The sequence below is a fragment of the Panthera onca genome, chromosome X, assembly GCF_046562875.1.
Source record: "Panthera onca isolate mPanOnc1 chromosome X, mPanOnc1 haplotype 2, whole genome shotgun sequence".
In the NCBI taxonomy this organism is placed as follows: Eukaryota; Metazoa; Chordata; class Mammalia; order Carnivora; family Felidae; genus Panthera; species Panthera onca.
This window is the reverse complement of record NC_138357.1, coordinates 32282934-32298240: the sequence shown is the minus strand read 5'-3', so window position 1 is coordinate 32298240 and position 15307 is coordinate 32282934. Positions and strand designations below refer to the sequence as shown.

Sequence of the window (15307 nt, the reverse complement as noted above, 5' to 3'; positions counted from 1 at the left end):
TGCTTCATAGTTACATGTATGTGCTGCATATCAAATATAAAATATCAGTTTAAGAGTTAAAATATAGGTTGCAATGAAAACATCAGACTACCTGCAAAGTTTCACTGCCTGTACTTACCAAAATAAATCCCAGATCCCCCAAATAAAGAGGTATTCATTTCTTCCTTGTCTTCATCAGGTTAGCATCCTTAGTTCTGTATATCATTCTACTTGGTTTCTAGAACATTCACCAAATTGGTTTTTCTCTTGCAGATCTGTTCTCTTTCATCAGTGTTCCTCTTCAAATGTGTTCTTATCAGTGAGAAGTAGAGCAGAATCGAACCACTCCCCTTGCCCTGGCCATAATAGTTCCTCAGATTACACCAGCTATTTCAGCAGCCATATCACAGCCTTTGCTGTGTCTGAGCAATCAGCAGAAATACCTAAATGTTTTTACATGGTTTGCTGTTAAGTTGTATATCCCCAATCATTCATTTTATATTTATCCCCACTCCATTGCATTCTGTTAAGACTGGCTTATTGTTGTAAACTCTTAAAATATTTGTGGGTGCTGTCAGCTAGTATATTCTCTATGCTTCCCAACTTTGTGTCATCTGCCAATTAGGTAGATATGCCAGCAGTGTCCACATTCAAGACATTAATAAGAATAAGTAGGATAGGGGCACCTGACTGGCTCAGTCATAGAGGGTGTGACTCTTGATCTTGGAGTTATAAGTTCGAGCCTCACATTGGGTGTAGAGATTACTTAAAAATAAAAAATAAAAAAAATCTTAAAAAAATAAGTAGGATAGAGTACAGTAGAAATTATTTGATAGTTCCTTATGGTTTTTTATTGATGCATTAATCAGCATACTTTGAGTAATGTTCAATCAGTTACAAACCCATCTAAGTGTATTCTAGCTTAACATCTCCTTGTTAATATCCTTGTCTAAAAGGATATTTTTGTGAGGGACCTGGCTGGCTCAGTCAGTGGAGCGTGTGACTCTTGATCTCAAAGTTGTGAGTTCGAGGCTCACTTGGGTGTAGAGATGACTTAAAAATAAAATCTTTGGGGTGCCTGGGTGGCTCAATTGGTTACATATTTGACTTCGGCTCAGGTCATGATCTCGCAGTTTGTGGGTTCGAGCCCCGTGTTGGGCGCCATACCGACAGCTCAGAGCCTGGAGCCTACTTCAGATTCTGTGTCTCCCTCTCTCTCTGCCCCTCCCCTGCTCACGCTCTGCCTCTCTCTCACAAATAAAAATAAATAAATAAATAAAATAAATAAATAAAAATGAAGTCTTTTTTTTTTTAAAGAGGATATCGGTGAGAATATTATAAAATTGAGTGCTTAAATCCAAATTTTTTTCACGTGTGTATAGTATTCTATAGTATTCTCTTTATATTCTAAGCCAGTTACCCTATCAAAAAAGGCAATTAGGTTAATCTTGTATGACAGGCTTTCTGTGAATGCTTACTGACTCTTTTTTTAAAACTAGGTTTTTGTTTTTGTTTCTTTTTTAGGTTTGTTTATTATTTATTTTGAGGGAGAGAGCACATATGCAAGCAGGAGAGAGGGAGACAGAGCTTGATCTCAGAAACTGTGAGATCATGACCTGAGCTGAAATCCAGAGTGTGGACACTTAACCCACTGAGCCACCTAAGGTGTCCTGAATGCTTACTGACTCTTAATGATTATCTTACCCATGCCTAGGGCCCTCAAACCATTTAACAGTGTGCTTAAGAATTTTGCTTGGAAATGGGGTGCCTGGGTGGCTTAGTCTGTTAAGTGTGCAACTTCGGCTCGGGTCATGATCTCGCAGTTTGTGAGTTCGAGCCACACGTCGGGCTCTGTGCTGACCGCTCACAACCTGGAGCCTGCTTCCAATTCTGTGTCTCCATCTCCCTCTCTCTCTCAGCCCCTACCCTGCTCACGTTCTGTCTGTCTCTCTCTCAAAAATAAACAAACATTAAAAAAAAATTTTTTTTTTTGCTTGGGATTGACATCAAGCAAATCTGCTTATAGTTTTTAGCATTTACCTGCTTTCCATTATTGACTATTGAGTGTTTTTCTCATTTTCCTCTTCTATCCTACCTGATTCTTTAAAGGCTTTAGATAGGGAGGAAGCTGTGTACATTCTTAGGGTATGCTGGGATATAATTTGTCTGGGACGGGAGAACTGAACTCATTTAGATTATCTAGGTACTTTTATCTCCTTGAATGCTTTGGGATTCAGTTTCCTCATTACAATTTGTTTTTCCTTTTCTGGTTTGACTATCGGTAATCTTCACTAGAAAAAAAAGAATTGGAGCAGCCTTTTATATTATACTCTTTGTCTACATGTAAACAGACCCGCACCTTTTGTTGCTCTTGTTCTGAATATAAATTAAAATAAAGGAAAGCTGTGTCTGGAATTTTTTTTAATCCGAGCACATTCTAAGCACCAGTCTTTCTGATATTGTTCTTATAGGTGTTTGCAGTTTTCTTTGGGTATGTGCACATTCCATCCCTCCAGCCTCTTGTGAAGGTTTTCCTTTAAAATATTTTTTATGATGTGACATGGTGGAGATGCAACCAACAAAATTCAGACCGTGAGAATTTCTACAGGATGGACGACCTCATTTCTTTGTTTGCTGTTGTTTGTTTGGGTGTTTTTTTAAAGACTATATTTTTAAGGCAGTTACAGGTTCGCAGCCAAATTGAAAGGAAGGTACAGAGATTCCCCATTTACCTCCTCCCATGCACACATGCAGAGCCTCCCACATTACCAGCATCCTCTGCCAGAGTGGTACACTTGTTACCCATTCAGGAGTCTACACTGACGCATCATAATCACCCATACATAGTCCGTAGTTTGCCATAGGGTTCACACTTGGTGTTGTACATTCTACTGGTTTGGACAAATGTATGACGGGTATCCCCCATTACAGTATCATACTGAATAGTTTCACTGCCCTAAAAATCCTCTTCAGGATGAATAAACTAGTTCTTCAACACATGAATAGCAAGAAATAAAAGAGATTGAAGGGGAACCTACTGATTGAGAGAGACGTGGCAACTGATTGTAACACGTGAACCTTATTTGGATATTAATTGAAATGAACCAACTGTAAAAAATACTTGAGACAATCTGGGCAGTATGAATTGTGTATCAAAGTATGAATCATGACTGTGTATAATAAGGTATTGTTAAATTGGTAATAGTGTTGTGGTTATGTCTTAAAAAATATCTTTTTTAGAGGGGCGCCTGGGTGGCTCAGTCAGTTAAGCGTCCGACTTCGGCTCAGGTCATGATCTCGCGGTTCGTGAGTTCAAGCCCCGCATCGGGCTCTGTGCTGACAGCTCAGAGCCTGGAGCCTGTTTCAGATTCTTTGTCTCCCTCTCTCTCTCTCTCTGACCCTCCCCCGTTCATGCTCTGTCTCTCTCTGTCTCAAAAATAAATAAACGTTAAAAAAATTTAAAAAAAAATATCTTTTTTAGATATGTATGACATTTTTATGGGTAAAAATAAAACAATTTCTGGGATTTGCTTCAAAATAATATGGCAGGGGTGTGGAGGGAAGAGTATTGATATTGATCATTATTGAACATGGCTGATATGTTGTACATGTGGGTTCATAATATTATTCTCCCAATTTTGTGTATGTTTGAAATGGCCACAATTAAAAGTTGGAAAAACTCCCCCAGAATATATTTTTATGGCCACAGTCCTTGTTACTAGCAGATTCAGGACTAAAACACAGATCTCCTGATTCCAGCTCTCAGTTTTTGTTGTTGTTTTTTTTTTTTTTTTACTATGTAGCTAAGCTTAATAGTCCTTCTACTTCCAAATTGATGTCATGTTGCCCTTTCAGTCTCTGGGATCCCCAAATCTTCCCTGGGAAATTTGTGGTGGTATTTTAGGTAATCAAGGCTTTAATAAATGGCCAGTTTTACTTGATTGGCTACCTACCCATGTGAAACCATGAAGGGTTTTTAGAATTATTAGGGTGAGTTCACAGGCTGCATGAGTTGTTAAAATCCGCAGAGACTTGAGTCCAAGTCCTAAGTAGGCCTTTGATCTTAGCTTAAGCTCTAGGAGGGTGGGGATCCTGTCGGCCTTGTTCACTGTTTTATTACACGTAGTGCCTAGCACAATGCTGGTACATGGTAAGCAGTAGGTAAAGGTTAAATGAATGGATTCATTTAACCATTCATTTAACCTTATTTAGCTTCTTTTCCTCACATGTGAAATGAGATTGTTGGTCTAAATGGTTGGTTGGTTTGTTTTTTGTTTTTAAGATTTTATTTTTAAGTAATCTCTACACCCAATGTGGGACTTGAACTTACACAACCCCGAGATCAAGAGTCGCATGCTCTACCCACTGAGCCAGCCAGGTGCCCCGGTCTAAATGGTTCTTAAGCTTCCTTCAAACACTTAAAAAAATTATTCTTCCTTTCTGACTGATTTTTTAAAGTCCTTTTAGAATTTTGAGAGGGATTACTGTAAATTTTTTTGGTGCTAAGTAACATCAATAGATAGGATACTCACTTCCAACACCTGTGACAGAAAACCCCACAGTTAGGGTGCATCCAGATCTCTTGAAAATAGCCTCGTGCTATGCATTTTCTGTGAGATTGAGTTTGTTTTTTTAAAGTAAATGAGTACTGTTCTCGACATTACCAGAGAGTCAGGTTTAGCAAGTTCCAAAGTCAAGCTAAGAGGGTTAATAAAACGTGTTGCTTGCATATTTGTTAGTGTTCACTGAAATTGTATTGAATGCAGTATTATTTTGTCAGAGTTTTGTGCTTCCTGTGGAAACTTGGTGGGCAACCTTTTAGGTAAGTTGCAGTTTTTGTCATCAGATCCAAATCCAGGACCTACCTTTGGATTAGTGAACTTATTATTCTAATGAAATTTTGCTTGAGGTATGTGAAGGCTATCGCTGGATCAGGTCAGAGTGTATAAAAGAAAAACAATTCCTATACTGTCTTGCAAAATCCACAAAGCAATGTTTTGAAGCCACGTAAATTTTAAAAATAATGAATGTTGTGCAGACATTAAAATGAATTGGTTCTAAACACAAATACCCTAGCTGCAAAAGGAAAACTGTAATTAAAATGCTAAATGGATAGGGACTCTGAGAAAGCATCTGTCACACATTATTTTATATTCAAACATGAGCTTTGTTAGTATAAACTCAACATAACGAGTACATGAAAATAACTTTTAGAAACTAAGGTATAATGAATTAAGATATTCTATCTGTATTGTAAGTTACTGAAGTACAAATTTGAAAATTACTTTTATATTCAAAAGCTGAGTGGAAACCACACTAAAAATAATTTTAATATTTGATCTGTAAGCCGTATAGGGTGTTTTTTTTTTTTAGCAGAATACCGATACTTTTTTAAAGCAGATTGTATTTTGAAGCTGTTTTAGAAGTTGCTTGTTTTTCATGTTTAAATTTAATAGTACAATTGGTAGACATGTTTTCAGTTTCAGAAACTGCTGCAAAAATCAAAGACTTTCTGTGTTTGTAACTAGTATTCGTATGTTGGAAGTTTTTCTTACACTATTAGGTCATCAAGGAAGTTTAGCCCTTTATATTTTTGCTCAACTTCATAAGAAGCACGTTTATTATTTGAATTAAGCTTTGTCAGATATTTAAATGTGTTGAAAATATTTCATTGAAAAATACCCTACAATAAAAACTTTTCAAATGAAAAAATGAACTTTTGAAGCTCTCATTTTGGTTTCTTAAGTTTTATTTAAGTGGGGTATACCACCAATACTTAAATATGTCTACCTGTTACTTCAGAGTTTCTTTTTTTTCTTCCTCTTTTTTTTTTTTTTTTTTTTTAAAGTAGGCTCTATACCTTAACATGGAGCTTGAACTCATGACCCTGAGATTGAGAGTTGCATGTTTTACCGACTGAGCCAGCCAGGTGCCCCATTTCAGAGTTTCTTCAAAATTTCTCTTGTGTGGGGTGCAATAAAAGTTATTTTATGTAGGCATTTGGACTTTTTCTGGGAAAAATTACTGACCTTAACCTGTAAACAGGAGGAATCTAATTTGCTATAATTAGTATCTACAGAAATCTTGAAGGACTATTTTTCTACTTAACTAGATGTATCAAAGTATTACTGGGCATTTCAGGATGTATGTGTGTTGGATTATGTCAGTGTTTCCTACAATTTTTCTCAATTTTAAGGGATATCAGAGGATATAAAATTTAGACCATTAATCATGGTATAAATTAACACCTTCACTCTCAAACTAATGAAGGGTCTTAAAATTTTCTAAAATTATGGGAAGTCTAAAAACTCATGCTTAAAGGTCATGTAGCTAGTTGGCTGGGAAAACCTAGAATAGAACTTAATTTTCTTGACCTCTAGATGCCCATTTCTCCTGTCTCCAAACTTGAACATGAATAGTTGTTTTCTTTAGGCACATAATCACCTTGAAATAGTATAATGTTCTTATCTCTACTTTGAAGTCAGAGACTGAGAAACAGAGAAGACTTGAGTGGTTGTCCAGGGATACCAAAGATTAGTGACACCTTGCTTACCTGACAGCCACTTCTTTGGTAATAGATTCTCCAGTACAGCTGAAAATAAGAAATAATCACTTAAACAGCCCCTGAGCAATCAAACAATGTGCCATGAAGTCCACAGTAAAGTCGTGTAAAAATTTTTTCACGGGAGACTTTTACTGAGAATCTCTGGATTCTTCCTTTACCGTACAATTCCATTTTTAAAAACCTGGTTTCCCAGCTCAACGCAGATTAGAAGCAAAAATTAGAAAGGGAGGGAAGCTTTTAAAGACAAGCACATGGCCAACTGGAAGAAGTGACCAATTAAAGTGACCACTTAAATTGAGGAAAGTGATGCAAAACTGTAAAACACAGACATTCCAGGCATAATAGCCTGGGGTCCTGTAGTGTGAAGGCAAATAAATCCCCTGCAAATAAATGTCTCTGGAGGGCATTACTATATTAAAACATAGTGTGGTATTTGAGCATAATTACTCCAGGTCAGTAAGAAAGGGAAAATTGTATATCCTTTGTTTAAGAAGGTATTTGCAAGGGAAAGATTGCTGGAAGGGCAAGGCTTAGCCTATAATGTACTTATTTACAAGCTGCTTTTGAAATGGAAATTCAAAAATAATTAAAATACTTTCAGAAGTTTGGCACTAAAAGAGAAGCTTCATCACTCTTGAACTTTTATATATGGAGCATTTCATTATTTTATTCCCTAGCAGTGCCAAATCAATTAGGTGTTAATTGTAGTTGTTAAAGGCAGATCAGGATTCAGAGCCTTTGACTTAGTCTAGTCCAACCCAAGAAGCAGCACTAATTGCCTTCACTTTGGTGTTCATAGCGCCAATTATAGTATTTTCATAATCATCATCTTTTAAGACCTTGCCCGGAAACGAGGCAATATTGCAAAGTATTTGAGAGAGTGGGCTCTTAGAGTCAGACTGCCTGGGGTCAGATTCTGGCCCTACAATTTACTAGCAGTGCAGTTTAGGTGACCTAATCTGACCCAAGCCTCAAATGTTTTGTTGTGTATAATAGGGAACGTAATAACACTACCTCATAGGAAAGTTGTGAGGACAAAAGAAGTTAAAACTAAGTCAAGTCTTAGCAAGGTTTTGGGCACATGCTTAATAAAAGATGGCCATTGTTTCGTTATTATTATAATACCCCATTAGGAATACTTCCTGTGGGAATACTAAATTATGATTTACCGTTTCTTAGGGTGAAACGCATTGTTCCTTTCTCGTCTTGGTGCGTGATACAAATCATACACGTTGTTTTAGCCAACTTTACAAATTATAAATATGCTTTCACTTTTTACTAGATGCCAGTGTTCTATAAATGGATCAAAAAAATGTATCACAAAAGAATCCTGGTCATACAGGCTACCCCTATTAAAGACAATTTTAGGCTTGATTAGCCTAGAAGAAGCTGTTTTACTGCCTATCAAGATCATAACAACTTTGTAACATTTAAAATATGTCTCAAACATGACTGTCTTTTGTTATTAGTTTTTTGTTTAATGCCATCACAAAATGTAAGCCGGATCCCATTTTAATCACCAGCTCAATATAATCTGGTTTTTCTCGTATTCCCTGTTGGTAGGTGGACTGGAATTTGACAGCCTGTAGGGTATCTTTTCTGTGTTTAAGAAATTGGTCTCAGTCTCCCCACTACCAACAGACTGCCAAAGTACCGTAGAGAAACTTGCTGAAGGTCCTCGTTTGTGAATTTCGATGAAGCAATTCGAAGCTGCTGAAGAAGCTACCACTTACTGTGTGTGCCCCATGTGCTCTCATTTAATGCTTACAGAAAGGTCTATGAAGTAGAGTGCTTTTACCCTGTTTTACAGAGGAGATTGAGGCTTGGAAAAATTAAGTGATTTCATCAAGATCACACATAGAGTAAATGGTAGGAAGAATATTTAATTTAAGCGGGGGCCATATGCTTGAAAGCTCTTGCTCTTTTCACTATGTTCCCTTAGCTCTCAAAAATAATAAATTTTATAGTTTGTACACGCATAGGTAAAGCCCTGTTAGCACCAATCTGGAATATTTCCATGTGTGTCAACAATTAGTCCATAATTTAGACCCTGTGAATCAATAGCCAAAAAGTGCCCTTTATTAAATGTTACATACAAGAGATAAATGTAGTTCCCCATTCTGTGTGTGTTTTTCTTTTTTTGACAGCTAAAAAAAACTGGTCAGGGGCGCCTGAGTGGCTCAGTTGATTAAGCGTCTTTTTTCTTTTTTTTAAAGTTTTAAATGTTTCTTTATTTTGACAGAGAGCTAGCAGGGGAGGGACAGAGAGAGAGGGAGACACAAAATCCGGAACAGGCTCCAGGCTCTGAGCTGTCAGCACAGAGCCTGACGCTGGGCTCAAACTCACGAACTGTGAGATTATGACCTGGGCCGAAGTCGGACACTGAACCGACTGAGCCACCCAGGCGCCCCAAGCGTCTGACTCTTGGTTTCTGCTCAAGTCATGATCTCATGGTTCGTGAGTTCAAGCCCTACATCAGGCTCTATGCTGACAGCGTGGAACCTGCTTGGGATTCTCTCTACCTCTCTGCCCCTTCCCTGCTTGTGCTCTCTCTCTCTCAAAATAAATAAATAAACTTAAAAAAAAATTAAAAACCTGGTCAGATTTCTTGAAGTGATGAGGGTCATGGGAAGGCAGATTTTCTTTTTCTTCTACTTCATATGGGGCTTAAGGCATTTAAAAAAAACCCTTTTTTTTAATGTTTATTTTTGAGAGAGAGAGAGTGCAAGCAGGGGAAGGGCAGAGAGAGAGAGGGAGACACAGACTCCTAAGCAGGCTCCAAGCTGTCAGAACAGAGCCCAATGCAGGGCTTGAACCCACAAGCCTCAAGATCATGACCTGAGCCAAAGTCAGATGCTTAACCAACTGAGCCACCCAGGTGCCCTGGGGCTTGAGGTTTTTTTAATCTTATTTCCATTTGCTGTTACACCTCTGAGGCAGATGATTTGTGTTTTCTAATTGGCAGTCAGAATATGTGCCATGTAGAAATTCGATAACCTTCGAGGTTTTTTGTTTTTATTTTTGTTCTTTTGATTTCCACTTACATTTAGACATTCTTTGTGTAGAATCTTTTCTCTTTTTTTTAGTTTTTTTAATGCTAACTTAGTTTTGAGAGATAGTGCGTGTGCACGCGCCAAAGAGAGAGAAGGAGAGGGAGGGAGAGAGAGGGAGAGAGAGGGGCAGTGAGCCCGGGAGAAGAGAATCCAAAGCAGACTCTGCGCTATCAGCACAGAGCCCAATGCGGGGCTTGAACTTATAAACAGTGATATCACAACCTGAGCCTAAACCAAGAGCTGAAAACAACCCACTGAGCCACCCAGGCACCCCTCTTTTTTTTTTTTTTTAAAGTTTATTTATTTTGAGAGAGAGCAGGGGAGGGGGAGAGAAAGACTCTCAAGCCAGCTCCACACCTTCAGTGCAGAGCCCAGTGCTGGGGCTCAGACTCAAAAAATGAGATCATGACCTGAGCCAAAATCAAGAGTCAAACACTTTTTTTTTTCTTTTCTTTTTTTAAATCAGACTAGCTTTGGTCCTAATCACCCCTGGATAAAGAGGATTTTGTTACATAGCAGTACTGTATAGGTATGCCAGGGAAGCCAAATAATTGGGAATATATTTTTCATTTCTGCAAATTGTCCTTTGTCAACATGAAATTATATTGTCTGGGCACTATGGCTAAATGGTCAGCACTATTTTATATAGCTACCATTTTTTGTTTGTTTGTTTGTTTGTTTTTTGTTTTAGAGAGAGAGAACATGAGCCAGGGAGAGGGGCAGAGGGTGAAAGAGTCTTAAGCAGGCTCTATGCTCTCGATGTGGGGTTCGATCCCATGACCTTGGGATTATAACTTGAGCCGAAATCAAGAGTCAGATGCTCAACCGACTGTGCAGCCCAGGTGCCCCTACTACCTTTTTGTTTTTTAAACGAGCTTTAAAAACCTCCTAAACTAGAATTATGTTTTATTCATCTTCATATCTGTAGTCCCTGGTATATAGTAGATATTCCATAAGTGTTTGTTGAATAAAGGGGTTGATGTTCTGTTAAGTGACCAAAATAATTTTTTTAGCACACTAAGTTTTGATTAGAAGTTCAAGATTGCTACAGCAAATATGGATTACTCAGTTTGCCATTTGAAGAGCATGGTAGTTGAACTTGATGCTTCTCTTGGTTTATCCCCTACATATGTGACTTTGGGGAAACTCATTTAACCTCTGAGCACCTCTGTTTCTTTATCTGTAAAAAGAGGCTATCTGATTCGATAATGTTGAAGATGCCTTTCAAAATAAAGTATCATCTGTAATCATTACATTTTACAAAAAAGTTTTAGAAATGACATATTAATATTCATTTAAAAGTGTTTCTTACTGGGGCACCTGGGTGGCTCAGTTGGTTAAGAGTCTGACTTTGGCCTAGGTCATGATCTTGCCCTTCCCAAGTTCACCCCGCATCTGGCTCTGTGCTGACAGCTCAGAGCCTGGAGCCTGCTTCAGATTCTGTGTCTCCTTCTCTCTCTGCCCCTCCCCCACTCACACTCTCTCTCTCAAAAATAAACACTAAAAAATTTTTTGAAAAGAATAGTTTTGCTCTAGTAGATAAATGAGCTACAAACAAAAATGGGTACCTCTTTTCAAAAGCAGAGTAACTGTCTAATGCATATCAAACTTTCCATCTACACTACAAATCAAAGAACTGCAATTAAGATAATAATGAGATACTTTCCTTGTCAAATTTGTAAAGATTTTCAACATAACACTCATTTTTGGCGGGGGTATTAAGAAACAGGCACTCAGAGCAGTGAGAGTATAAACTGGTACAACTGTTCTGAAGGGCACTTTGAAAGTTTCTCAAAATGCTGAAAAATATGTATACTTTTGGCCTGCAATTCCACTTTTAGAAAATTTATTTTAAGGAAATTTACCATGGGGGCACCTGGATGGCTCAGTCGGTTAAGCATCCAGCTCTTGATTTCGACTCCAGTCATGATCTCACAGTTCTGTGGGATCATCAGGCTCCGTGCTGACGGCATAGAGCCTGCTTGGGATTCTCTCTCTCTCAAAATAAATACACTTAAAAAAAATTATCATGGAAGAGCACACAATTTTATTTATGAAGGATGCTTATTTTAAAGTTTATTTATTTATTTTGAAAGAGAAGGAGGGAGGGAGAGAATCCCAAAAGTGGGCTCTGTGCAGAGCTGGATGTAGGGCTCGAACTCACGAACCACAAGATCATTACCTGAGCCAAAACCAAGAGACGCTTAACCAACTGAGCCACCCAGGTGCCCCAATTTTATTTACAAGAATGTTTATTATAGTATTATACAGCATATGTATATGGGAAGACAAAAGGTACATACTCAAATCCCTAGATCGTAGGATTATAGGTCACTTTAATTTTCTTCTCTCTTTTTTATGTTTTCTACATTTTCTATGTGCACAGAAGACTTTTTTCAATCACAAAGTATATAAGTGTTTTAAAATGTGGGCTTGTCTTTAATAAGTGTGTAGATGTATTTCCCTTCTTGCCTCCACTATTCAATACCTCCTTCCTTTTATTTCTATACAGGTCTCCAGGAAAGGTTGGGATTTCAACATTAAAGGTAAGCTGTGTTTTCTGAGAATTCTATTTCTACAAATTGTGTATACTTTTCACTCATTTTTCTATTTTATGTAAATTTTCTTGCTTTTCTGTTGCTTATTATTTTTGTTAAATAGTATTGTCACTGTATCTTACCAGGTGTGGTTGGGTGCTCTAGAAATAACAAATATTGTGCTATGAGGAAAAGGATTGTACGTTTTTTAGATTTCCACTAATTTCCATTTGTTTTATAATGTTTAGAATAAAAGAATACTATAAAATACGTGTGTGTTAATTGAAAAAGTAATACTTGCATGACAAAAATGTGGAATAACCAAAACACTTTTTTTTTTAATTTTTTTTTTTTTAACGTTTATTTATTTTTGAGACAGAGAGAGACAGAGCACGAACGGGGGAGGGGCAGAGAGAGAGGGAGACACAGAATCGGAAGCAGGCTCCAGGCTCTGAGCCATCAGCCCAGAGCCTGACGCGGGGCTCGAACTCACGGACCGCGAGATTGTGACCTGAGCCGAAGTCGGACGCTTAACCGACTGAGCCACCCAGGCGCCCCAAAACACTTTTATACTTCTTATGGGCACATGCATTGGTATCATCATTATATATAAAAAGCAATCCCAGCCTTATATCCAAGCAAAGAAGTTTGGTGTTGAGACATTATGAGATACTGTGCCAATGAGAGCCATTTTAAGGCCAAGAACATCACCCAACAGAACGATTTACGTCAAATAGAGTACATACTGTTTGTGTATGTTTGTGTGTGTCTGTATATAATGTATATATAATCTCAAATGTGCCGAATTTTTTTTTTACTACCAGTATTCTTACCTTCTATTTATACACATTGGATATCGATCTTTTTGATAAATTGTGGCATGTTCATGTGGCATCCTCTACAGCAGTAGATATGAATGAATTCATTACGTACAATGCCATGGATGAATTCAGCACCATAGCGTTGAGTGGGGGAAAAGAACAAGTCACAGTAAGATACATACAGTAATACTCCATTTATATTAAGTTCAAAATCATGTAAAATTAAAGAATATATTCTTTAAAGATACAAACATAGTAAAACTATAAAGAACGGCAAGGGAATAATAAACACAAAGTTTGAAGGTATCAGTCATCTCTCAGGGAGAAAGAATATAATGAAGATGGAGAAGGGTATTTAAGAGATTGGAAGCTAATGGTAATGTTCTTTTTCTTAAACTGAATGCTTAAGAAGAGTTAGTTCTTCTATTTTATACAAATTTACTTGTATTTGATAAAAACAATTTTTAAAAATAATGCGTGGACATGGTGAAAATTTGTCTAGTACAAAAAGTAGATGGTTGAAAATGTAGCTTCCCTCCCATTCCTCATCCTCCACCTCCCAATCCTCATATCCAGAGACAATTGCTGTTTATGCTTGTAGGTTTTAAGAGCCACTTAGCTCTAAGATGTTTTTAGGTTGTAACAAACCGGTTTGGGAAATTTACTTTATCTCAGTAATTATAGATTGTGCTTAACTTGAATAAAGTTAGAAAATATACATATTTAGTAAATAAACATGCAGTTGGATAGTGTTCGTTTTTACTTTTCATTTTGAAATAATTATAGATACAAGAAGCTACAAACATAGTACAGAGAACTCCTGTGTATCTTTCACCCATTTCACCCAGTGGTTATATCTTAATTATAGTACAATATCTCAATTATAGTACAATATCAAAACCAGAAATTTGACATTGGTACAATATGAGTGTATAGTTCTGCTTCAGTTTATTACATATGTATATTTGTGTAACTACCACCACAGAATGGAGGTCTCTTTCATCACCGCAAAGCTCTCCCTTGAGCTATGTACCCTTTTATAAAAGTCACACCCGCCATCTACCTCAAATCATCCCTAACCTCAGGCAGCCCATAAGCTCTTTTCCATTTCTGTAATGTTGTCATTTGAGAATGTCCTATAACTTCAGTCATATAGTGTGTGACTTTTTGAGATTGGCTCAAAGGATTGAGATCCAAGTCGTTGCGTGTTATCAACGGTTTATTCCTTTGTATTGTTAAATGGTAGTCTGTGGTGTGAATGTTCTCCGACTATTGAATGCATATCATGTATAGCAGCATACCTATTGATATTTTAAGCAATCCAAAGAAAATTTTGATGATTTGTAGAATCAAAATAGATGATTTTTGATGATTTGTAGAATAGAATATACTTGAAGTGCCACAACGAGTTTGGAAGGGGAAGGGAAGATAGAACAATCCCGAGAGCACAGGTACCTGGTGTATCAGGGAAAAGTTTCAGGGAAGAGGTAGAACTTGTGTCTGGCTTTGAAAATTGGGAGAAATCTGCATAGGCAGAGAAAAACTGGGAAAGCATTGTATGTTAGGCAGTAACATGAGCTCTTTACGATGCAAAGGTATAGAATTTGCTGGGAGCATTGAAAGACTGGCGTGACCCATGTAAACGTTTCAGTGGTAAAATGATGGAGAAGTAAAGTGGGGCCAGATTTCGATCAACCTTGAATGTCAGGTTAAGAACTCTGGGCTTTAAAATTTTGAAGCAAGACATTTTAAAAGTCAGGTTTTATACGTCTTACAGTTGTGCTCTTCAGAGTTTTGTTTTGTTTTGTTTATGGAGGAATTAATGGAAAGATAAGTGGTGGAAGGGTGGGAGACAGTTTGGAGGGAAGAGACTAAGTGCAGAGAGCTGTTAAGAGGCAGTTAGAATGTCAAGACTTGAGACTTGGACAAAGGGATCACATTGATAGGAATCGGTGGATGGACATGACCACTATTTAAGAGTTGTTCCTTTTTTGTTTGTTTGTTTTTGTTTTTGTTTTTTAACTTTTCTCAGCAAAAAAGAGTAGAGATCACATCTCTAAAACGTTTTTTTAAAATTTCATTTTTGGGGCACCTGGCTGGCTCAGTCGGAAGAGCATGGGACTCTTGATCTCAGGGTCTTGAGTTTAAGCCCCACGTTGAGGGTAGAAATTACTAAAAAAAAAAGGCAATAAATAAATTTTTAAAAATAAATAAAATTTCACTTTAGTCACTGTTAATACCTTCCCATTCCTCGCTACTAAAAACTAGAAGTGACCTGAATTTTTTAATAACTAGCATTTTTATTTTATTTTATTTTTTAAAGAATTTTTGTAAGTTTGTTTAAACATTCTC

At 37.3% G+C, this 15307-nt stretch overlaps 1 protein-coding gene across 2 annotated transcripts in view; it reads left to right on the top strand.

Moving 5' to 3' along the window:
• Nucleotides 1-15307, top strand: part of WDR44 (WD repeat domain 44) — an 82470-nt gene that overhangs the window by 18579 nt on the left and 48584 nt on the right. For both annotated transcript variants that reach the window (XM_081792787.1, XM_081792786.1), the window contains exon 2: nt 12110-12143. In XM_081792787.1, the coding sequence (XP_081648913.1) occupies nt 12110-12143 (34 nt within the window). The remainder of the gene's footprint in view (nt 1-12109; nt 12144-15307) is intronic.